At 38.8% G+C, this 27,239-nt stretch overlaps 1 protein-coding gene across 1 annotated transcript; it reads left to right on the top strand.

Annotated features, from left to right (window-relative positions):
- The first annotated feature begins 1,207 nt into the window (after positions 1-1,207).
- LOC139738149 (scavenger receptor cysteine-rich domain-containing group B protein-like) lies at positions 1,208-26,936 on the top strand. Its single transcript, XM_071648811.1, has 8 exons — positions 1,208-1,211; positions 1,486-1,815; positions 4,095-4,415; positions 5,644-6,027; positions 19,131-19,457; positions 21,224-21,553; positions 22,660-22,983; positions 24,078-26,936. Exons 1-8 carry the CDS (start codon positions 1,208-1,210, stop codon positions 24,476-24,478), a joined length of 2,421 nt encoding a protein of 806 aa, XP_071504912.1. The 3' UTR covers positions 24,479-26,936.
- Positions 26,937-27,239: the final 303 nt, after the last annotated feature.

Below are 27,239 nucleotides of genomic sequence, written 5' to 3'. Positions count from 1 at the left end.
GTTTTACTGCTGATAAATCTCACAGGCTTGTATATAGCTGTAAGAGCTCTCTGAACTGATCATTATGATAGCAAGATTAGAGGGAGTCATATTGGTTATGTAAATAATGGTCAAAGGTCATGTTTTAAAAGGCCACTGTTAAAGCCAGGATGGTTATAAACACTTAATTGTCATGTTTTATTTGTACGTGCCGAGGATCCCTTGGACCCCGTTTACAGTGTGAGGCTCGGCCGCGCCGAGCCCACCTTCATTTCGGTGTAAACGCGCAAAAGGCCAACTGCGGGGCCAAATTTGGCCTCGCATTAGGCCACGCTCTGGAGGTGGTCTCGGCCGCGGCCGAGCCGCGGTCGCGCCCGGCCTTTTTCTCAGTGTAAACGCAAACTGGGCTAAATGCGCGGCCAATTCTAGTCTGGCTTCCAAACCCTCGCCTGTACTATTTCGCTATTCAGGATATTAACCACTGCAACGTCGAAAACTAGCATAGTTGAAGGTGGTTTTGTCCTGCAAAGGATTTTCTCCTTCGGCAAAAGCCTTTGCCCGAACGGCGACTTCGTCGCCACGGAATTCAGTTGGCAAAGGATCTGAAAACCAGACAATACCAAATTGCGTTTGTTTACAAGTAGAGCGCCACTACGACAAAATAATGAAAGGTTTGAATCAAAAGCGCGGTCGAGTCCGGCAGTGTAAACGGACTAAATTGCGGGGCTCGGCCTCGCAATTGAGGTTGGCCGCGGCCGCGGCTCCGCCCAGCCCCGCACCGTTAACGGGGTCTAAGTTTATGCACTGTACGTACTCAAAAAGTCCGTAAATCAACTTAGTCGCACACGCACAGAATTTCCACCTAGTTTGTGTGACAGAAAAACAAATGTGATCTGAATAATGTAGGCCCAAAAAAGTTCAACTAAGTATCTCATTATAACTTCCTGGTGCTATATTGCATTCTTTTCTTTGTCGATCACGGATAACCGATATCTGATGACCCCAAGCGTATCACCTAACTCGTCTTTAAAGTGACGAGTTTCATGTCTCGTTTATGTTAGTATTATAAACCTGATGACTAGCGGGAAGAGAACACACCGAATGTTCTATAACCATTCTAGTTCCGTAACGAAGTTGAAGGGCTGGTAGGTTAGAACATTATGTACTAGTATGTTCTAATAACAAAAGTCATTGTTTGTTACATTAATCTGTTCTCCCTCTGAGGAACATGGGCAATAGATCATTATACGTGATCACGTTTGTGTGTATGCAATCAAATCTGTCATTGACTATCTAAACCCTGATAGTGATACAATGTTCATTTTAATACATTATTTTAATAGTCTTGCATACAACGTTCTTTTAGTACATTATACGCACAATATTACATACAATAATGTGATGACATGGCCGCTTTAGTACAACATGTACATAGTATTATATTCACATTTAAAATATAATTTTTCATCTATCTCTTTATCTCATCCTTATGATTGTCTTCCCTAGATGTTGAAGGAGAACTTCGGTTGGCGGGTGGTTCGACACCAAGGGAGGGTCGACTTGAGATCTACCATGGGGGTGAGTGGGGGACAATTTGCGACGATTTGAGCTGGCTCACGAAAGACGCCATAGTGGCCTGTCGTCAGCTCGGCTTTGACGGCGTCACGTTAGCATTTTCAGCCAGCGCACAGGGACTGGACGAAAGGTCTAACCACCTCTCAGATGTCGATTGCACCGGATACGAATCTCGCATCCAAGATTGCTCTCACAGTGGGTGGGGTAGCACCTGCTCCAGTGGACGTGGGGCAAAAATCCGATGCAGCGGTGGTCCGTATGGTACGTAGAGATTTGTTTGCGGAATATGCAATGTCGTGGAGTGTATATACATTGTACTACGAACTGTTTTTGCTGTTCGCGGTTTTGTTTTTTGTTTTGTTTTGTTTTATTTTGTTTTGTTTTGTTTTGTTTTGTTTTGGGGTGTTGTTGGTTTTTTGTTTGTTTGTTGTTTTTTTTTTTTTTGGGGGGGGGGGGGTCACTGTCACACTTGAGCACACACCCACATACATCATATCATGTCCTACTTACGGGCATTGATTATGAATGATTTATACGAAACACACGCACACAATGATGATACATTCGCACACTCAGTATGCGATTCCACACCTTGACTAGGACAGACGGTGACAGGAGAGTCAAATAGAGTGGTACAAGTTACATTGGTTAAACCTGACAAGGTTGTGGATATTCAGGGTGAGTTAAAAAAAATAAACGTTTATGAAAATTGCAATTTATTTTAAAAACCAGCCATGAAGGAAAGGTTATCATACGTATTTTGAAAGAATGTTTATCCCGAATCATTTAGTATAATATTTGTGTGGAATGTATTCACGCTTGGATGAACAAGTGACATTATTTAAGAGAGTGCAAAAATCAACTTGCGCCAAAGTAAGGACTGGTGAGGCTTCTGTAATGGTTGAATAAAACAAAACAATTGGGATTTTGGGTATCAATTCGGTATTTGCAGATCCAAATAACATCCCAACAAAATTAATCATATGCCACACATATAAAAGCACACACACATTCACACTCAGGCAGTCACACACTCACACACACGCACACACACACACACACACACACCTAGTTGATCTTCGATGGCCTGGATGTCCTTTGTTGAAGTTTTGGCTCATTCCTGTTCTGCAGCATATTGATTAAAGTTCTTATAAACAGTTTGCCTACAAGGACACCCGAAACTTTTCAAGCATCGTCACAAGCGTCTCAAGACCTCTGTTACATTGCCTTGACCCTGTGCACTTTCTGTTACCAAGAAAGATCACTGTTGCGGGATAAACTGAGGTCGCACCACGTTTGTCCTATTCAATGCTTATGTGATGCCTGTCAAGTCAGGCAAGTCTTTGAAAAACAAGCTCACACATAAGGACAAAAGGTTATTGGAAGTTGTCATTCCTTGTTAATACTTTGCCCCATTCAATGCTTATTTGACGCCTGCAAAGTAGGCAACGCTTTGGAGCACAAGCTCATAGGACAAAAGCCAATTGAAAGCCGATAAATTCTTTGGAAATAAAAGAGGCAACCACTGATCATTCCTCTCTCATAATCTCGTTTTCCAACGGCGCATGACTACGTAATTTTTGTGGTTACCAATTTGAAACCAAGTCATTATTACGTCATGAACATTTCTGTAAAATCGCATCTTTCCCTTTTGATATGAAAATGGAATTTAAATCAAATCATAACACTGTGATAAAAGTTTGGTGCATTAACATCACAATGAATCATTTCTCAAAAAGGATTTGTACGTGATGTATGTATGTGTGTGTGTGTGTGTACATGTGATAGTGTGCGCGTGTTCCTTGTGTATAAATATGTGTGTTAATGTGTGCGTTCCTTGAGTGTGCTGCGATTTGTGTGTGAATTTGTGTGCAATATCGTGCGTCTGAAAAACACAAACATAATCATGCAATGCATCTGACACTTTGACGCGTTCAATTCATTCTCTCACTTTATACTTTTGCGCAAGTCAATTTTTGCACTTTCGCAAACAATGCCTCCTCGTCATCCACGCGTGAAAAGATACCATACAAAAATGATACCGCATGAATCTGGATAAATCGCTCTTTCAAAATATGAATGATAACCTTTCGTTCACGGCTGTTTACCTAAAAATGGCAATTTTCCTGTGTATTTTTTTTGACTCACCTGTATAAATTTTTAAACGTTTTTAATAATCGAATAATGTTGTTGGTTGCAACCTCGAATGACCCAATGAAGTCATCAGCTAACGACCCTCCTAATGGATTCTTTAAATATTGATCATATATATATATATATATATATATATATGGGGGTAGTAGGAGTCGTCAGATCAATGTTGCTAGGTTATTCTAGGACTACAACAAAGCTTAGACAAAGGATACTTATACTATGACGATTTCATGTCATAAAAAATAGGAGAAATAGTGAATATTTTTGTACCCGTCAAAGGGAGACTTATGAGCTGTGGTTATGTCACAATACCAACGGTGACTGAGCACTGTATGTAACTTACGAATTCTCATGACTGTACGTTTCCTTTCCATTAACTTCTGCAGCTCAAGAATACGACGTTCGTCTAGTGGATGGAACATCACCACAGGCTGGCCGGGTCGAGATCTTCCACGAAAACTCATGGGGCACGATCTGCGACGACAGCTGGTCGTCAACCGAGGCCGAAGTCGTCTGCGATCAGCTGGGCTACGACGATGTCGATGTTGCGTTGGAATACTTCGGACCAGGTGATGGCGCCATTCACGTTAGCAGCTTGTCGTGTGACGGGTACGAGTTTACGTTGGCCAATTGCCTTTACGTCAATTTTGGCGGCACTGTCTGCGACCACACTAAGGACGTTGGGGTTCGCTGCAAGTACGACTCTGGTATGTCTTTAATACGACTAACAAATGTAAATAAAGTGGATCAGCCAGAGCCCCATTACTTTTTCATAACGCAAATACTGAAATAAATCTGAACTAAAGAAAAAGAAAATAAAATAAGCTGTACAAGCCTGTTAAGAACTGATAGGTGTGGTTGATAAGGATGAATCCCTTTACAAAATACACCACACTTGGAGGCTGAACATACTTTTTTTTTTAATTCAGGAGGACTACATTTGTTTCGGGGTAGAATCAGGAAACATGCGGAATCTTTTAGCTTTATAAAGAAAGGACCTCTGAGAGGAGTTTGAGCTGAATTCCCTTCCCCCCCCCCCCTGCAAATTTCAGGACTGGAGTAAAATTGGTTTGCTTTACTCTACTTATATCTGACACATGAAGGCCGTTGAATCTCTCGTGTTTCATTGGTCTTTAATAATAATAGGTGCAGAGCATTATTTACGTGAACTATCTATTTATGTGACCTATGGTAGTTTTGGAAATTTCCAGGACCTGTCATATTGCACTGAATTGTTCTAAAAAATAAAAACATAACAACATCGAAATAAATGAAAGCAAGAGATTATTAAGCAGAGGGGTGAAGATATGTAGTATGGAAATAATTGGTGCTATAACTTCATTTTCCACGGCTGCATTAGATTGCAATAGCCTGGCGATACTTTGTTAAAAAAAACAAAATGTTCGCAAGTTTAAAATATATTGTATCTTTTGAATTTCATTCTTACTAGCACATGGGATTTTGTGTGACATCGTAGGGGTGTACACGGATTGTTTTGTTGTTTTGTTTGTTTGTTCGTTTGTTACATTTCAGTTTGACTTTAAAACAAAGCTCGAACTCACTGGCTTAGTTTCGCCACGAGATGACAGCAAGCAGAGCTAAAATCCTTTGCCATAGATAATTATAGCGCCATGTGCTGTAGGGAAAGACATCTTGCCTGCCGTCCTGTGAGTGAACTATATTTTGTTCCCTATGTTAAACCAAACACATAGAAGCATGACTCTACAATCATATTTGGACACATTGGTGAAGCACCTGCTTACCAGTAATAGCACGACTGTGTATATGGCTACCCTTACGTGTGCTGTATTTAAGACTCTGTCCTCGTCATGATAATCATTCTCTTATTATGTGTCTACATTCCGCCTGTTTCTATCGGAAATAAACATCATTCAGATCAATTTAGCTTTGGCACTTGTTGTTTCCTGTTTCTAGGATACTCTGGACTTTCAACGTGGGTGATAGTAGGAATCGTGTCTAGTTCGCTGGTAATCTTCTGTTCCATAATCTCTTGTGTCGCGGCGCTAATCGGAAGGATGAAGAGACCGCGATATCCTACTACAGGAGTAGCAGCATTTACTGTCAGTGGCACAGTGTATCCCAACGGCACTACTGCAGCAGCGCCCTCTGTGACTTTGAATCCGGCTAATCCCCAGATACCAAACCATCCGCAACCGGCAGGTAATCCGCAATTGGCCGGTTATCCGCAAGCAGCAGGTTATCCACCGCCGGGAAGCTATCCGCAATCGACGGCATATTCACAATCGGCGAGTCCTCCGCAGCCACCTCCGAACTACGATTCTGTGGCAGATCTTCCGAGTAACGGCGGAAGAGTCGCTGTTGCACCACTGATAAATTCCACAGTCGAAAATCCACAGCAGACACAAGCTTGAAACGCGTGGTCCTTCCTCCACGGCCATTGCGTATTTTTCTGGAGCATTCGTCAAGTAGTTCCCGTACTGTGATCCCGTGATGACGTACTTTGGACGAACTGCGCGTGCTCCCGATTCTTAAGCATTTCTAATGCACTGTACCAGAATCACTTCCCTGCCAGGTTCAAGAACATGTCCACAAAACAAAATAATTTTCCCTCATTGCCTATCCATTCCTTTACAACAACAAAAAATAAATAAATGAATAGAAAAGTAGAAAAATAAAATAATACATAGTACTTGTATGGACTCAAAACTCATCTTTCACCAATTCAAATTTACTTGCAATATGTCGGAAAGCTCTACCAACAAACTTGTCTGGCTGACGCAATTTGCCAGGATGATAAGTCATTTTTTGTAGTAGGCCTATTTTGAGTTCAAAGGTGTGAATATATGGAATGATAAAAGTCGGTATACCGTCCCCGTTCAGTAGTGGGTGTGTAGAACGCAGCTAGACTATACGGTGATGATCGAATTGTGTCCAAGCAGTAGTATTTGCAGAACAAGCTGCATGCAATATTATTCTTCGCTCTCGCGCGCAATGGATACCGCTATGGCCCGATGATTTTATCGTAATTGCTGTACTCGAATGTGAAACATCACGTAGCAACGACGATCAGGTAAGCTCTGAGAACTTCCGGCAAACCTGTTTGGTTAATTTTTTCAACATTTTCGTCACCCGTCCGGTAATCGTGTTATCATGGTATTCTTTCACACATTTCTTATACATTAGTGTACAATTTAGAGCAAAAATTGACAGTTCTGCAGGCACACGAGAACTACAGAATCTGTATAAATATTATGTTTTCGCTGAAACCCTATAAAGCCCAAGCTATTTTAACCCTCCAGGCCCAAGGGGGGGGGGGGGGGGCACATTGTGCCCCTATATAACTTCTTTTATCACCGTCATATTTGGCACATGGGTAGAGCAACTCAAACTCTACATGACCCTACATTTGAACTTTCTCAAGGTCACCCATTGTGGGCGCTATTCACCCAAATATAAAGAAATACATAGGAAATGTGCTAAAATCATGGTTTTCTTTATAATTTCTTTATCCCCAGTATATATGCCGTAATTTTAGACCAATCATTTTCATATTTGCCACAATAGAATAGCAAGTCAAACTTCACTATTGGTTACGGTTGAAATTTCTCAAGGTCACCACATGGGGGCGCTATTCGTTACAATATAAAGAAATATACGAGACGAGACCTATGATGTATTGTTTAGGCTAGGTACATGTATACGTATCACAATTCATAATTCCATAATATTGGAATTTTGAGTTTACAGATTGATGATATGATAAATGAATGACACTACAGGCAAAACATGTGTGAAAGATTCAAAATTACACAAAATAAAAGGGTAACCTTTGGAAAATACTGTTTCTCCAGTTATCTCTATTATCTCTATTGTTTGATACCTATGTCACATGAAAAATAAAGGAAATAATCAGAAGACCATTTCAGAGCCATTCATAACCAAAATTACTTCATATTTAGGTCCTTCAGCAAATTACAGCCAAGAAAACCCTATTTCATCCAGTATTATATTGTTAACTGAAATTGGAACAGAAAAACACAAAATCTGGCTGACATGGTTGTCATTTTGCGGTTGCCATGGCAACCAGTAATATTGGACACAGCTATTTTATCTAGAAACATGTTTGCAATAACATTTTAGGAAAAGACACCAGATTTGGTTGAAATTGGGCTAAGGGCGTAGGAGTGGCAAATGAAAATATGGTGGGGGCACAATGTGCCCCCCCCCCCTTGAGCTTTTTATGGTTAAAACCATCGGCCTGTCGTTGCTTGCTTTAATGCAAGCATCCATAGCTGCCTCGTAAAGGAATTGATTTGACATAATAGATGCGAAGGGCAGTATGTTATCTCTTTTTAATTCCATGTCAATAAAAAGAAATTTACGGGTCAAGAAAGACTTGTAAGGTGATCACATCACCTCCTCAAGTTTGCAATTTATTATGTGTGGACATGAATTAAAAAAGACCTTTCAAAACGGGTTTCCTTCACATCAAATGACACTACATTTAAAACGATGTAATAATGATTAGTGTTACAGAAGAGGTGTTCATAGGTGCTGAATTAGTGACAAAGAATAATTATTCAACAAGTATTTAATGTACAAACAATTAGGAAAGTTAAGAAGTGGTGGCATCAGCTCTTGACCTAATCTGCGCATATTTGATCGTCATCAGTATTACTGACCTATGAAAGCGTAGAAATTATTCACAGTTCCAATATCTCTTTGACCGATTTAATGGAAATTTTCAGTTACTAGTAACTGTCTTATACTGTTATTCTTAAGAAATTAGCATGAAATCGAGTGAAGCTTTAAATCAAGCATTTGTGATATAGAACTTCCTTGCCGTTTCAAGTAATGTATACTTTGTAATTGTTTCGTAGATACAAACTTTTGCTCTCGTTTGCTTGCAGCAATGCATAACTGTTTTTTTTTTGTGTGTGTGCGTGTGGCTCTTATCCATAGTTTTCTTATTGATTTTAGCCGTATGTGTAATTGTATAATAATCATTATTGTATACGGGTACAAACATTTAAATGTAGAAAGCGCAATAAAAATATTGTGGGACCCGCCTAATTCAGAGCTTCAGTACCTCTCTCTCTCTCTCTCTCTCTCTCTCTCTCTCTCTCGTAGAATATCCTGCAAAGCCACATAACGATGATTATGTAAATAATGTACTTGGTTTCAAAGTGTAGTCGGAAATCACTAATGTGCTTTCCTAGTTGTGATTATTACGATAGTCATCATTATCATAATTGCACATTATGATGATCATTTGGTGTTCTATACTTATTCACAATGAGCAACTGCAAGAAATCACTACTACGTCAAAGTATTGCGTTAGTTGAGTTGGCTGAATTCTTGAGTATGTATATAAGTAAGATAAATTCGATTTGCTACTTTCAGTATAGGAAATACACCTTTAAAACGGTAAATATACAAATGTCAATGCGTGTGCAATTAAGGGAACGAGAATCTTAAAAAGGAAATAATTTAGTGTGGTAAACTATCACGGTTGTAAAAATCTGGAAACTTTGTGAGTACGGATATCAAGAATATAATTATGATAAATTTGCTTTCAGTGAAAATAATAGGGCTACACCCCATACATCATTTGTGATTATTCTTTTGTCATGACTGTGCCTTCTAGTAGATACAGGGCCGGCGCAGCCGTGGGGGCCATCTCGGGCCCCCACACTTTTTGTGCACCATACAAAGGAATACATACGGTGTCATCAATTTGGGCCCCACACTTTTTTCAACCCGGTAGTGCGTAAGTGGCAGTAAAATAAGAAATAGATAGAGATCTTGAAGTATGGCGGCGGTAAGGTTATGCGTTTTCTCTGAAGACCTTTTTTTTTATAACACCCGGAAATGGGAGGGGAGAGAATGAGCTGAGGACCTTTTTTTTTTTTTTGCTTGTCAGCTGAAGAAACCCGGAAGTGGACGGAGAGAGATGAGCTGAGGACCTGTTTTTTTTTTTTGTTTTTTTTTTTGTTTTTTTTTTTGGTTTTTTTTTTGCTTGTTAGCTCATGAAACCCGGAAGTGGGCCCCCCACACTATTGAAAACACTGCGCCGGCCCTGGGATAAACATGTATGATGCGCTGTATGCAGGTTGCTTTAATGTGTGTATGTATACAGATTAACCAGATTAGTGGAGAACTTTCTATATGGCATAGCTATAACAGTACATGCATGCGAAAGGAAATACATTATAGCTCACCCAATCTAGAGTGTTCTAGGAAGTGCCTACATATTTGGCTGAGTTATGCATTACATGCACTGTACTTGTAGCCCCAAATGATTTGTAGTTATTTGTAGGGATGATGTAATGCAATCCATGCACTGTCCTTGTTGCCCAATGTGATTGATAGTTATTTTAGACAGTAGTGAGTCAGCTGGGATTTCTGGAAGGCTCTTAAAGTCACAAGTATGTGCAAGTATGTAGCCCCAGGTTGGAGCAAATTACAGAACATTCAAGAAGGGATGAATGGACATATATAAAATATAGGAATTCTGAGATAGGCAGAGTACACAACACCTCTGCTCTGAGAGTTACGTCGCTTCTGACGCGATTTAGTAAAAATCAGTTCTGTGTCACCTGCTGACCTGCTATGTTTGTGGAGATATTACTTGGGAGACATATTGCCTGCTGAGAATTGATTCGCCTACATTGGTGACTGACTCCATTCTAATGTTAATGGATATTGCTTCGTAAAAGCTGTGATGGGCTGGATTTGTAGCTGGATGTTATTTGCTAGATTATCATTTACGCATCGACTGGACGCGGTCGTCATAACGTCTGGTCTCTTGTATCCCTGTGTATTTATACCTTGGTTTTATACCTTGGATTACTGTGTATAACCGGTGCATTTTGATAATCTATTATAGATCGGAGGTTTCATCGGTGCATCAAAGATCATTCATTTGTGCATCGAACATCATCTTTGAACATTTCCAGGGGATTACGTGGACCTTGAGATTTCACATTTTATTGTAATGCATATCCATATCATCACATTATCATTGTACTGATATATAATTGATTTTATTGATCATTGTCTGTACCCAAAATACCACTTTTAATAAACCGCCTGAACATTAGTTGGTAGGTTCTTTTGTGTGATCATTCTCGGTGGGATTTTGGTCGTAACAGTCTTGATTATAAGCATTGGTCTGAGGGGCTGCATGATCCTGTGTCACGTGTATAGATTTGTCAGGGGGAAGGTGTATTTATAGTGTAAAAAAATGTACATTTGAACTCGTCACTGCGACGAGTTACACACGTGATACACGGGGCCGATATGCATGATATCGATCACTGATGATCGTCATCTTTGAGACTGGGAAATCACTGGTGAAATGAGTGCAATGAGAAAAGCATGCTGTAATCAGAAAAAAACGGTATCAGACCTTTCTATTCGTCAATGTTTAGGTGTGTGTTTGTTCGTTCTTTTCTGGTGACCTCGCGACGTCACCAGAAAAGCACGAACGTCGGTCGTCCGCTTAATTGTACGTTGCCTTCGGTACCGCAGCACAGATTATAGCATCAGATGGCGTCGTGACTTTGTCACAGTTGTAATTACTTGATGTCACAGTGTTCCACCAACTTTCACTCAAGACTTTCCTCCCGTTTACTCTGCTTTCTCCTATTACTTCATGTTTTATTCTTTCCTGAATATCCTCCTTTACAATCTGCATTTTATCAATTATCACAAGATTTGTTAATACATGTATCAGTGTGCGCGCTTTATTTCGATTATTCCAACTTAGTAAGATTGAGTCAATCTTAGGAAAGAATCATCAGTGAAAATTACGAAGATAATGAACATTTCTTAGGGTTATGACAAATGTGAGTTATAAGCAATGTTTTTCTATATACTAGTACCTCTCACAGGATCTTGCAACTTGTCCTTGTACTTGTGTACTTGAGCAAGACAACCTCTCGGCAATGCTGTTCTCGGAACAGCTGTATGAATGGGTACTCAATGTGGTGAAATTTGACGCGTGCGCCTAAACTCCTCAAGAAATGAGTTAGGAATCATACAGGGAGTCATAATTCACACTAATGAGTGGATTTATCAATCATGTTGGAATAATGTTTGTCCATATTTTCGGGAAAAAATTGATAATCTTAATGTGTGACTAAAGTTCCAGTTAGCTATATTTCTTATGTGTTCATGATGTTTTTTCGTTTCATCTTTTCATTTGAAAAGTCCAGATATATAGCTCCAAAGCATCAAGCGCAAAAAAAAAAAACATTCTAATGGTGGTTTGGTGCTGTATCTCCGTGTCATGATTTTTAATGGTGATATCTCATAATTTCTCTTTCTGGAATTTTGGACAGTGTGAACGATGCTATGGTGGAGATGAGAATTGGGCTTTAACTTTTTGTGAGATACCAACAAAACAATTATGATAATCAGAGCATACCATCTTAAGAGGAATTAAAAGTTTGTTTGATGAAAATTGGGTTTGAAATGACTGAAATATCCAAAAACAAAGCAAAACAGAGCGATCGTAATAAAGTGTGGGACCCACACTTTATTAGAATTGCTCTTTTTTGGATATCTCAGCAGAATTACATGTTCTTTCATATTTCATAAGAGTTTTCTCATTATCTCACCAAAAAATTTTAGAAACCTGAAATTAGGTCTCAACCAAAACTATATGATCCCTTTAATGTTTAATGAGGTTGAGTATTAAAAAAATCTTTTATGTGTACGTTCTGCTGTTTATCATAATACTGCATTTTTTTGTTTCGGTTACATTATTTGCTAAATTTTACAAGTGATTCTAAAGTCCCTCTTTCTCAAAACGGCGATTATTTTTTTTTCCTGATGTTGTACAGAAAATTTACTCAATCTCATTCAATCCTTCTCCAATATATGCAGTGAAAAAAATTCAGTATAAGGATCGGGCAATAATTTCTGTTGCAAGCTTCTTCCTATCATTAATGAGTTCAATACAACCTATACTCATCAGTTTATTATTTTGCTCAGGTTAGTGAATCAGGAAGTTCGTTGTTTCCATTGGATGAATGAGTACAAGGAGAAAATGTTATGCTCAACCAAACCGATCTTTCCTATATCTCCCAGTTGACAAAATGTTGTTCACAGTGTTGAGTACCATACCAGTGCTTTGTCACTCGAAAAACATAGTTCCGCTTTATGAAAACTAGAGGGAGAGAGGGAGAGAGAGAGAGAGAGAGAGAGAGAGAGAGAGAGAGAGAGAAGTGGAGGTAGACTACCATTGCCGACCACAAAACTACAGATTTTATGTCGCCTTTACCGAGTTCATTTGGCACTGTCGTAACATTACAGAGAATGCTTGCTCTTGAGAGTCAGTAATCTTTAAACATTCTCAGTTGTATCAAAGAACACACAGCTTTCTCGAATTAGGCTGCTGACGTCCGAAATTCTTTTATTGACCTTTATTCAACATTATCCTACACATTTCGGACAAATATGAAAAATTTGTCATTTGTCACGTCAAAATTAGCAAATATCTAGCTCGCCAATGAAATGAGAACTGGCTCTACTTTTGTTTCCTCAGAGTTCAAAGTCCAATTTGCGCAGGGAAATAGTGTACATAATATAAAGGTAGAATTATTTGATCGATTCGTCAGCATTAACCATTTGTGAAATGGGTCCATTACATCTTAGCATCCTCTTAGCATCAGTGACATAGGAGAGGCAGCATTCAAGCAGAGCATTATTTTACGCTGACAGCATTCAAGGGGAGTACTTTTACACCGAAATCATGTGGAAATTTGTCACATCTCTCGTTTTACTAAAAACAGCTCTTGCGTATTACGGTAAGTACGAGGTTTCTACACGGGGGGCAGGAATGTCCGTGCACGCTGTTATTCTGTGAGTGATGGCGTCGCGAGCGTACTGCTTTCATATCGGTTGATCTGGTAATAACGACTAAGACTATCGAATCCGTCGAGAACATCAGGATGTATACAAAAACAGCTATTATCGTCATATTCAATTTAATTAAAGTCTATCCATTTTGCATCATATTATATAATAAGGTTAACCAATTGCAAGTATTACAATTTGACAAATTAATAACAATATTTTGATATTCGTAATCTTATGTACAAGAAAGCATACAAATGAAAGAGAGAAATACGGCGACAATAGATGAAGGATAACTACAAATAGATCGACATGCACACTTAAAGAAAAATGAATTTTAACCAAGATATCCTGTGGCTGTATTGGATAAACTAGCTGATGGATGCACAAAATCTGTCCAAGCAAAATGTGCACATGAATAATGGTAACGATACGTTGTACAATCATATAAGGTGTGTACGTGGAGGGCGCGGCGTTCCATGCTAGTATGCGAGCTTGTAATGGCGCTGTGCCGTAATGCTTTCATATTTCTTGAGCGAGTATTGCGACGGATAGGATGTAACAAATCCGTTTATGATAGCATTGGTACTATAAAAACACTTAACAATAATATTACGTCGCTACATCCAGTTCAATTCAGTGTAATAATGCTTACACATTATAGATCGAGGGAAGCATTCAAGTAGAGGTATCGTCAATGCTCTGCTTTCACCATTTATATCATCCATTTTAGATTCTATTTCACTCAATTTAGAGAGAAAATCATGCAAGCTAACTAAGCAAATAAGTTAGTATTCGATTTCTCATCAGCTGGGTAGACTTTCAGGTACCAATTTATATTTTATTTTTTAGATATAATTATAGGCACATAACCTCTCCTTCTAACGTTCACATTCAATCAACATAATCTACAGTAGTTCTGTGGTTCCATGTGATTTATGAATACCGCACTTGTACACGTCGAATCCTCCTTTTCCATTATTGTTCTATGATTTGGCTGTATAATTTCTAATCTATTTAAAAGCTTCATTTAATCGGATAATTTCAATCATGTTTTACATTTTCCGTTTCTGTCTAATCTTTCTTCAAGTTTCACTTTATTCCCTAACAGTGGATATGTAACTTACGGGATGGTCACATCTCATATTACATGTATATTCGTATGTTGTCCCCATCTACATTTTGGACCCCATACTTTGTAGCTTGTGGGCTCTTTCCGTGTCCATATTTCATGATACCACAATAGCCAGCTGTAGACTCGTTACTTCCATGAATGCCGCCAGTTATTATAGTATTATATTGCATATTGCCAAATGCTTCAGCCACTAGTTCTGTCCGTATTCCGGATATGTAACTTACGGGATGGTCACATCTCATATCACATGTATATTCGTATGTTGTCCCCATCCATATTTACATTTTGGACCCCATACTTTGTAGCTTGTGGGCTCTTTCCGTGTCCATATTTCATGATACCACAATAGCCAGCTGTAGACTCGTTACTTCCATGAATGCCGCCAGTTATTATAGTATTATATTGCATATTGCCAAATGCTTCAGCCACTAGTTCTGTCCGTATTCCAGATATTCATGTACTCTTCTCAAGCAGCTGCTAAAATCGTGTGTAAACGAATGTACATGACGTATATGTCATTTCTAGATCGCCTTTTCCAGTGGACACAAAGCGCTAATGAGATGTCATCCCTGGTCGCCTTAGGAGATAAAAATGGTAACACAAATTACCAGGTAGTGACAGTACAAGTCCAGTGCATATATAGGAATATCAAAATAAGTAGGTCTTCAAATTTTGTTTAAGTGAGCCAGTATTGATGATGATTTCAGAAGAGGAGGGAGCAAATTCCACGGCCTGGGAGCAGCTTGCAGAGGAAAAAGCTGTTTCGCCAACTAGTTTGTGGTTTAGTGAAGGTAACGGATGATGAAAGACGAGTGCGCCTAGAGTGAGAGTGTCGTACCAGACACTTCCCAATGTACTATGGACCTCTTTTGTTGACTACTTTGTAGACCAGTAAGAGAAGCTTGAAGGATATTCTTGCTTTGACTGGTAGCCAGTGGAGTTGACGTGTAAGAGGAGTGGCATGAGAACGTGAACAAACATGGTATATACACAAGTCTAGAGGCAGCATTTTGTACTCTCTGCAAGCGATCCATATAAGCCTGACTGATTCCGCCAAGAAGTGCATTACAGTGGTCAAGTCGCGATATAAAGAACAATGCACGAACTGCTGCGTGCAGGCAAGTAGAAGCATCGATAAATTTTCTGATCCTCCACAGATTTATGACGAAGTCCGTAGTACAGATCTGTGAAACACGTATGTGTATGAAAGGCAAAGGTCCCAATTCAAGGTACATTAGCCGTATAATCGTAAGGTTTACACGATTTCTTAAAACAGAGGAGTATCTGCTAAGAATTGATATAAGCAGTAAAAAAAAACATTGCCCATTGTAAATAAATGCATGCTTTTTAGTGCATTTGAAATCCTTAACGTCCATCACCTCGGTGTTGGTGCGAATTTGAATGGTTTCACGTGCATTAGAGGACTCTTTTTTTTTCTCTCATTTATGTGAGAAAATAATGAAATCGCACTAGTCAGCTAGTCAGCTTCTTGAATATTGCTAGCATTAATCATTCAAGTTCTCTCGAGCTTGAATGATCGCACCTTTAAGTCGATTGCAAATCTGACGAAATTGAGCGGGTAAATCTTAAATTTGCTCAGGTTAGTGAATCAGGAAATTCTTAGTTTTCATCGGATGAATAAGTAGGAGAAAATATTGTGTTCAACCAAAACGATCTTTCGGATGATCTATTGGACAATTATAATCATACAGTGCTTATCGCCATACCAATGCTTTATTGCATGTAATATAAATTATTATAAAAGCAAAGCTGCTTTTTATGAAAACTTAATGGAATCACAAAACCTATGTAGCGAGACAGGACGAAAGAGAAAGGAAGAGAGAAAGAGAGAGAGAGGGAGAGAGATGGAAAATAATACAGAGGGCACTGTACTACCATTTCGGACCACTTAACTATACAAATTCTATGTCGTCCATACCGCGTTCTTGACACTGTAATTGATTATGAATATAATAGGTATAATAATTAAGTACTTTTCAAACATTACCAGATGTATCAAAGAACAAATAACTTTCTCGAATTAGGCTGATGATGTCCCAAATTCTTTTTATTGACCTTGCAACATTCTCCTACACATTTCGGACAAATATGAAAATTTGTTATATGGCCTGTCAAAGTTAGCAAACTATAGCGCGCTGCGATGAAAGAACAGTATTTAAAAAAATGTGTCCCCATACGCCTTGGTTCCAATTTTTTTTCCCCCATGGTTCGAAGTCCAGTTTGCGTTGGGTAGTCATGTACATATTATGAAATAAAAGTATATTTGATGGCTTCGTCAGCATATAACGTTAGTTAAATGGGATTATTACATCTGAGCATCAGTGGGAGAGGACAGACAGCATTCTAGAAGAGCATTTTTACACCAAAATCATGTGGAAATTTGTCACATTTCTCGTTTTGCTAAAAACAGCCCTTGCGTTTTACGGTAAGTACGAGGTCTCTACACAAAGGGCAGGAATGTCCACGCTGGTATACTGTGTGTAATGGTGTCGTGAACGTGTGCTTTCATATGATTTGGTAATAACAACTAAGACTATCGAATCCTTTGAAAACAGCGCAGGTGAGTTAAAACACCAATCATCATCATTCAAGTTCATTAAATTCTTTTTATTTCTCATAAATTTTGAAATAATTATACCCAACTGCAAGTTTTACAATTTGACAAAATCTAATATACAATTTGGTAAAAAAGAAGCATGCAAACAAAAGACAGAGAAAGACGGCTACGACGGATGAAGGATATTTTCATTTAGGTCGACACGCTTGGAGAAAAATGATTTGTAAAAAGATATCCTGTGGCAATGCTGGATTGATTAGCTGATGGATAAAAACATGTGTCCAAGCAAAATGTGCGCATGTCAATAATGGAAAGAAAACAAACGCAAGTACAAAAAGATGTGTACGTGAAGGGCGAGGCGTTCCAACATGCTGGTATAATTGTGTGTGAAATGGAGTTGTGCCGTAATGTTTTCATGTCTGTTGAGCTAGTAGCGACGGATAGGACTATGCTAGACGAATCTGGTTACAGCATGGGTACTATAAAAATACTTAACATTTACGTCGTTGCATCTAATTCAACACAGAGTCAAAATACATACGTAAATTAGAATAAGAAACCTCATCCAAATTATAGGCTGGTGGAAAAATATCTTGACATTTAGGCCAATACGTCCGTTCATACATTTACTTAGCAAAACAAAACAAAAACAAAAAACGCTTTCCTATGATATTGGCTGAGTGTAATAAGGAGTTTGCAAATGTACGAGGGCTGCATGCAAATCAAGCAATGCTTAAGCTGTAGCCCTTCTGCGTTATTCATTGCATCACTGATATGTTCTGTTGTACATTGTAAAGGCAATGAAGAAACTGTATTGCTGTACATTCTAAAGGTAATGAAGAAACTTACCTTGTTAGCAAATAATGTTTATGTATATCCATTTGTATGTATGGTACCATCAATGTATATGATATATGTGTATGTATCTGCATGAGCAATGATATAATGCAGGAACCAATAAAATCAAATCAAATCAAATCAAATCAAAATGTGTTAAAGCAAAAAAAAAGTAACAAATATAGAGCGAGGTTTGACAAGAATACCCATACAACCGTGTGTTATTTTTTCCAGTGTAACGTAAACAACTTTGTATCCTCATATTCCCATTTTGTTCCTGTATGACTGCATGTTTAATTCACTGTAACTGATACAATGTAAGTGCTATTCTATGTACAGATTTTGACGTAGTGTATGGGGTGTAGGGTAGAAGATCTGCGGGTCATGGTACACATTAAGTTTACCTTTTTTTGTGCCCCTGGCAGCCCTGTTTTCTGTGTCATTATCAAGGGTGTTTTTCTTTTCTTTCATTTATGCTCTGTCTCTGTGTTATAATTCATCTTATCTTTGTTATGCTGAACCAAATGTGTTTTGTGTTTACTCATGTACACAATGTCACGTCTAAAATGCCGAATAGACAGTAATAGTGTAAAGTAAGTCTTGCAGATTCAGTAAAATATTGGTACTCATATATAGGGCTGAGTTGTGGACTAAGAAGATTTTGTTTAATATTAAAACATATTTCCTGTGTAATGGAAAAAAGTTTGTCTTAAAAAATGCAAGCTGCAATTTCTAAGACGGAGAACTTTTTAAAATGGAAATACCATAATCTCTTAAGGCCAACGATGAAGCAAATCATCCTTGAAACAAACCTGTTTGGTAGTATTTTTTAATCAATTTTGTTGTTATTGACATCACATCACTGTGTCGAATTAAATAATTAACTTTGTACAAAATGATAGATTATAAAATCATAAAATGTTTCCTATGTATATATAACATTCAAGCACGGTCACGTGCACTCATATAAACACATGTATTGCGTTGACCGTTGTCTGCTGTATTTCAAATCATTGTCTTTTTTAGAGGGTAATGTTCGTCTCGTGGGTGGACATGTAAGTCATGAGGGGCAAGTCGAGGTTTTCCATAACTCCCAGTGGGCTACGGTCTGTGACGATAGCTGGGATCTTCAGGATGCGCACGTAGTCTGCCGACAGCTCGGTTTCCCAGAGGCCCTGACAGCTACAACGCGCGCCTTCTTCGGTGGAGGGGACTTGTCGCAGGCAATCTTAACATCGATGTCCTGTTGGGGATCTGAGAACGAGCTTCGGGAGTGCTCCTATTCATCAGACAATCCCTTCTCATTCTGTGGACACAATGATGATGCAGGTGTTGTTTGCAGTGATGGCATGGGTGAGTACTACAAACTCTACTTCGTTCAAAAATAATCGTCTTCCTTTGTGGACTATAAATTGACCGGAGCGACGAAGGTGGTATCTGTTATAGGGAAAGCGACAAATGCTTTTGAAACAACCAATTAACAATTGATAAATGTACTGTTAGAATCAGTAGTCTGTGCAAATATAATTGAGAAATTAGAATCTCACATAAAGCAAATATCATTTGTTTACTGTACAAAGAAAACATTTTGTCCTCAATTGATGAATTCATGCCAAAGGTGTCAATGGAAATGATAAACTCACAATAAACTTGTGTATAAGGGTAACCGCTAAAGCAGATCCGTCAAAAGAATTCTAATCATGAGCGCTGTAACACAGACAACGTGAGAAGTGAAGGTCTTTCAAAAAGCAGGAATTATTTGAAGAGTTTGTTCGCAAAAACCGATAAGTCCATTTTTGAAGATTTTGAAGTACGGTCTCTGTCATAAAGTACAAAATAATATCTTTTAAATGATATATTGGTCACTACATATAAAGGTACATTTTTGAAGTTATGATCAAAAGAAGCAAAAAGTTTCTTATTATTCTCTTTATTTTTCTTGACCTTTAATCGCAAATATCTCCATTTGGCAAATATTGACTTATCGCTTTTTGCAAACAAACTCTTCATTTGTCTATTGTGATAAAATCCTTCTGCTTTCCAAATGAAAAACGTACTGTCAAATAAAAAAAAATCAATGGCAATAACTTGAGAATACTGCATCCTCACGTATAGCTGTTGCGTGTATTGACCAAATTGTATTCCAAAGTAGAGGCATCGGTAGATTATGGCGTTACATCTATCTAATAAGCCATTTCGTAATTAGCTCATGTACACATTGGTACGAATGACCTTTCTTTTTTCTCAGTTGTTTAGGCACTTCACTCGTTTTCAAAGCGACATAATGCATAAGCTTACCCGACGTAACAATTTATGGAATATTCAAACAAAGAATGAACCTACGTTAAGACCAGGTGACCAGAATGGCCAATTGGCATTTCAGGAGGCATCCGTTTCATTGGTTTGTGTTGAATGCATTAACATTTTCTTTTGATATTGCCAAATATCAGGCTTGCTGTCAGGTGGATGTGCTGGCAAGCACCTTTTATATCAACATAAGGATACATGAATAATCATCACATCACAGATACTTCTCTCGGTGAATTAACAAACCAAAATGCCTGTTGGTACAAACGACCTTTTTCTGCTCATGCGCAAAGTGGTCTATTAACGGCGCGTGCACATGGTGAACGTTAAAAGCAAAGTAAATCGTGAGAAATGAATTTATGTATGTATCATAAACCTGATGACTAGCGGGAAGAGAACACACCGAATGTTCTATAACCATTCTAGTTCCGTAACCAAGTTGAAGGGCTGGTAGGTTAGAACATTATGTACTAGTATGTTCCAACAACAAAAGTCATTGTCTGTGACACTAAACCATCTAAAAATGTTCTCCCTCTGAGGAACATGGGCAATAGATCATTATACGTGATCACGTTTGTATGTATGCAATCGCATCTGTCATTGACTATCTCAACACTGATAGTGATACAATGTTCATTTCAGTAATACATTAATGGTCCTGCATACAACGTTCTTTTCGTACATTCTACATTCAATATTCTGATGACACGGCCGCTGTTAAACAGTACAACATGTACTTAGTATTATGCTCACATGTAAAATATCATTTTTCATCTATCTCTGTATCTCCTCCTCATGATTGTCTTTCCTAGATGTTGAAGGAGAACTTAGGTTGGCAGGTGGTCCGACACCAAGGGAGGGTCGACTTGAGATCTACCATGGGAGTGAGTGGGGGACAATTTGCGACGATTTAAGCTGGCTCACAAACGACGCCGTAGTGGCCTGTCGTCAGCTTGGCTTTGACGGCGTCACGTTAGCATTAGCAGGCAGCGCAGAGGGACTGGACGAAAGAACTAACCACCTCTCAGACATTGCTTGCACTGGATACGAATTCAGGATCGAAGATTGTTCCCACAGTAGCTGGGGCAGCACCTGTTCCAGTGGACGTGCGGCAAAAATTCAATGCAGCGGTGGTCCGTATGGTACGTGCAAATGTGCTGAATGCATAAAAGGTAGCATTTGCTTGCAAGCAAGAGTTTCATGCACAAACACAAGCTTGTCAAGCACAAAATCAAGTTCAAGTAATTCCTTAAATCCATAATGCATAACATGTTGCTTACCCTGCACAAGCAAATAATTGCGTTTTCAAAAAAAGGGACGTCACGCCTGTGCGAACACATGAACAAAGACTGTTGTGACATCATATTATTTGAAAGGATATGTGAGGGCGGAAACATTTCCGGACATAGCAGAAGAGCTATGGAATGACACTCATAAATGCCCATACACACGTTCTGGCTGATTCCAATCACTGCTTGTTGTAGCTCGGATCTGCCAGGTCGCAGTTGGAGAGAGGTCTCCTTGCTCTCCACAGAATCGCAGCACGGATGATAGGCATCCTACTTGTTTCTCATCACATTTTGCGTGCTAACCACTGGACATTCCTGTTGTCGAAACGAAGAATTTTCTGATACATCTTAGGATGATTTTTTTGTTATTTTTACACTTATGTAAAAGTTTGGTCTTTCTTTCATGAATATGATTATAAACGAAATGAGTAAAGTAAACGCTCAAGCTCGTTTTACACAGCTTGGAAATCGTAAGCAATTGCTAGCAATGTCAAGCAAATGGACAAAAACCATGGAGCGCCAATTGTCGCACGGAATATGTCGTTACGAAATTGGTCATTTCGTCGACAAAATGACCGTTTCGTTAACGAAATTATCATTTCGTTGACGAAATGTTCATTTAGTTGCAAAATGTCGTCATTTCGTTACAAAATAATAATGTCATCGACGAAATGACTGATTTCGAGACAAAGTATTCCATGTGACACTTGGCGCTCCATGGTTTTTGTCCATAGTTTAAACCATGGTTTCATTTGTACCACCTTCGTGAATTCGGGTCAAAGAGAGTGGTATAAGTTTCATCAGTTAAATCTGACAAAAGAATAAGTCTAAGCTGTGGTTATGTCATCAACAACTGAGCAGCCATGATGGTCGAGGACACTGCATACAACACACGAACTCACATCACTGCACGTTTCACAAGAAAAAGATTTAAATTTCCTTTCGATTAACTTATGCAGCTGAAGAATACGACGTTCGTCTGGTGGACGGGCCATCGCCACAGGCTGGTCGGGTCGAGATCTTCCATGATAACTCGTGGGGCACGATCTGCGACGACACTTGGTCGTCAACCGAGGCCGAAGTTGTCTGCGATTTGCTGGGCTACGACGATGTCGATGTGGTTTTGGAGCACTTCGGACCTGGTGATGGCGCTATTCATGTCAGCAGCTTGTCGTGTGGCGGGTACGAGTATACGTTGGCCAATTGCCTGTACGTCAATTTCGGCAGCACTGGCTGTGACCACACCGAGGATGTTGGGGTTCGCTGCAAGTACGACTCTGATGGTATGTCTTTGATACGACTCACAACTGTAGATAAAGTAGACTAGTCAAAGCCCCGTTACTTTTTCGTATCGCAAGTATACTGAAATAAATCTGAACAAAAGAAAAAAAGAGAGAAATAATCTATAAAAGCCTGTTAAGAACTAATCAGGTGTGCTTGATGAGATGAATCTCTTTACAATACCATACACATTTGGATCTGTACACGCTTTCTTTGAACTCAGAAGGATTACATTACTTGGTTTGGAGGTGGAATCAGAAAACAAACATCTGTTGGTTTTTGTTGTTTGAACGGTATAAAAAGATGTGAGTGGAGTTTGAGCTTCTTTGATATAACATGACACATGAAGGCTGTTGAATCTTTCATGTTTCAAACATTTTATTTATCTATTTTTTTTTTTGGGGTAATTGAATAGGTGTGGAACGGTATATTTAACAGGTATAGCACTTTACGGTAAATAGGTTTTTCGTGGAACTCACCGCGGGACCTGCATTGCATTGAAAACGTAACACAATCGAATTACTTGGTATTAAAACGTCTTTTCATGACTACATCAAATTACAGTTTATAATCTGGCTTTATTCTATTGAAACCGTGAGAAAAACCAAAATAATCGCAAGCTTTAAATAGAGTCATTGTATCTTTTGGATTTCATTCGTTCTAGCACAATTTGTACGACACCATAAAGGTTTACACAGACTGTATTTTTCTTTTGCATGTTTGCTTTTTTTTTTTGTTGCATTTTACTCTTATTTCTAAACAAAAGTAGAACTCGCTGGCCTAGTTTCGCCATGAGATAACAGCAAGCATATCTACAATCCACTGCCATACAGAGCCATGTCCTGTAGGGAAAGATATCTTGCCTGCCGTTCTGTGAGAGAAACGCGTATTTGTTCTCCACGTTAAAGCAAACACATAGCAACTTTGCGATGAGCACGGTATAGAGTATATTAAGGTTACCAAAATAACGTGTGCCGTTTACGTGTCCACACCTCATCATTTACCATATAATATGATGTGTATGTATATTCTGACTGTTTCTAACGGAAATAAATTCAGATCATTAGCTTTGATGCTTGCTGTTTCCCTTTTCTAGGATACTCTGTGCTTTCAACGTGGGTGATAGTAGCAATCGTGCTTAGCTCGCTGGTAGTCTTCTCTTTCGTAGTCTCTTGTGTCGCGGTGCTAATCGGAAAGATGACAAGACCACGGCATCCTACTGCAGGAGTAGCAGCATTTACTGTCAGCGGCGCAGTGTATCCCAACGGCACCACTACAACAGCGCCCTCTGTGGCTTTGAATCCGGCTAATCCTCAGATACAAATCCATCCGCAACCGGCAGCAGGTTATCCCCAAGTGGTCGGCTATCCGCAAGCAGCAGGTTATCCACAGTCGGGAAGCTATCCACAATCAGCGAGTCTTACGCAGCCACCTCCGAGCTACGATTCTACGATAGATCCTGTGGCTGACGGCGAAAAAGCCCCTATTGACAATTGAACCCCCGATAAATTCCACGGCTGAAAGTCCACAGCAGACGCTGGAAACTTGAAAAGCGTGGTCTTCTGTTCACGGGCATTCTGCATTTTTTTTTTCAGTTTGTCCGCTCGGCCTGCTACATGATTACGTAGGCCTCAGAGACTCCAGCTCTCCCGTATTCGACGGGAGATCTCCCGCCGAAAACCCATTTTTGCAAAATCCCCCGTTCTCCCGCTTGAGATTTAATTTCTCCCGCCCTGGCCCTGTGTCTCCCGTTGGAAAGGATTTCTTACTTTATTGCTATCGTATGTTGAAAAAATAAGCCTCAGATAGCACCAGAGAGCATCTAGAACCCTAGGAACTTCCCCTTCGCACACATCAACTTGGAGTCTCCCGTTTGCAAGGGGTTTCAGGCGGGAGAATCTCCAGATCAGAAGGTGCTTGGGGTTGGAGTCTCTGAGGCCTGCTTTGGACGAACTGCGCTTGCTGTCGGATCTCAAGCACTTCTAATAACAGTTTCGCCTCCCTGCCAGGATCAAATACATGTCCACAAAACAGGACAACTTTCCTTGATTGCCCATCAATTTCTTTACATAAGAGACTTTAAAAGCCGTCGAATTGTAGTTGCTTGCTTTGATACAAACATACATAGCGGCCTCGTAAAACAAGATTATTGATTAGTTGCAAAGTGCCTGAGTATTTTTTATATCTCCCTTAAATTTCATGTAGATAAAAAAAGATTACAGGTCAAAGAAAAAAATTGAGAGATGATGGCATCACCACCTCAAGTTTGCAATTATGTGTGAACATGAAATCAAACAGAAAAAAAAAACCTTTTTCAAAATATGTTTCCCGCACATCATAACACACTACATTTGAAAAAGATGTGACGATGAGCCTGTAATGCAAAAGAGTTGCTCATAGGTGCTGAATTATAGTGACAACTATAACTATTTATGGAGTATTCAAAGGCATTATACACCATTTGTGAAGATGAAACAGTTATCCAGCTTTAGTGCTTAAAAATAGATCTAAAACGTGAGTTCAGGTTAATAACCAATGAAAAACATGTTAAATAGCACTGCTAACGTTAAGTATCGTTTATACAAAATGTGAACAATTTGTAGTAAATATCATTGCCTCTAGCATAAACCGTCTACAGTTATGGTTTATTGAGAAAAGTAGTGATATCTCCTTATTTTAGGCTTTATTGAGAAATTGTTATATGGTAGGATGTTTTTTAATACATGTACAACTGACCTACACATATGCATCAAATGTGATAACTCGAACGTGTTTTTTTTTTTATCACTGCTCACAATGGTAAACAGTACCTTATAATGTAAAAACAAAAGCTGGAAAGAGGTGGCATTAACTCCTTACCTTTTCTGCGTATATTTGATCCTCATCGGAATTACTAATGAAAGCGTTGAAATTATTCATTTCTAACATCTCTTTGACCGAATTAATGGGAGTTTACCGTAAACTGTCATATGTTGATATTCTTCTTCGGAAATTAACACACAATCGAGTGAAGCTATAAATTAAGGCATTTGTGATATATAGCTTCCTTGCTGTTTCAAGTAATGCTTTGTAATTGCTTCATAGATACAAACTTTTGCTCTCGTTTGTTTGCAGTAATGCATAACTGATTTGTACGTGTGTGCGGCTTATATCCACAGTTTTCTTATTGATTCTAGCAGTGTGTGTAAATGCATATCATATACGCGGAAAAACATTTAAATGTAGAAAGCGCAATAAAAATATTGTTGGACTCGCCTCCTTCAAATCTGGAGTAGCTCTCTCTCTCTCTATCTCTCTCTCTCTCGTAGAATATCCAACAAAGCCACGTGATGATAATTATGTAAGTAATGTACTTGGTTTCAAAATATATAAAAATCACTACTATGTCAAAGTATTGCGTTAGTTGAGTTGGCTGAATTCTTGAGTATGTATATAATTATATAATCTATTATATAAGATTAATTCGGTTTGCTACTTTCAATACAGGGAATACACCTTTAAAACATTGTATGTTATATTTCAATATTAGTCAAGGTAGATATGCAAAATAAAAGTCAATGCGTGCGCATATAAAGAAACGAGTTTCTTTAAAAGGAAATCGTTTATTGAGGTAAACTATGGCGTTTGTAAAAATCTGGAAACTTTGTGAGTTCGAATATCAAGAATGTGTAATATTAGCTTTCTATACCGTATACATTATGTGTGATTGGTGTCTTAATTATGAGCATTCACACCTGGTCTGACGTTCTGCATGATCATGTGTCACGTATAAATTTGTCTAGGGGAGGGGGTATATTGTGAACATAGATTTGCTAAATTTGAACTCGTCACTGCGGCGATTTACACAGGTGATACACGGGGCCGATATCCATGATATCGATCACTGATGATTGTCATCTTTGAACCGGGAAATCACTGGTGAAAGGGGTGCAATGAGAAAAGCATGCTGTAATCAGAATAAACGGTATCGGACCTTTCTATTTACCAAAGTTCGTTCTGTTTGTATATATATATATATATATATATATATATATATATGTGTGTGTGTGTGTGTGTGTGTGTGTGTGTGTGTGTATAGCAATAATAATGTCACAACAGAGGAATGCATTAAATGCCAATCTTGATTTGATTAAAGATTGGCATTTAATGCATTCCTCTGTCGTGACATCATTATTGCTATTTCTAGTACTGCCAATACGCGGAGCAACTACAATGTATGTATATATATATATACATATAATATACATATAATTAAATA

The sequence above is a fragment of the Diadema antillarum genome, unplaced genomic scaffold, assembly GCF_040938485.1.
Source record: "Diadema antillarum isolate AM-2024a unplaced genomic scaffold, OU_Dant_1.0 seq00000725_RagTag, whole genome shotgun sequence".
In the NCBI taxonomy this organism is placed as follows: Eukaryota; Metazoa; Echinodermata; class Echinoidea; order Diadematoida; family Diadematidae; genus Diadema; species Diadema antillarum.
This window is presented reverse-complemented; position numbering and strand designations above follow the sequence as displayed.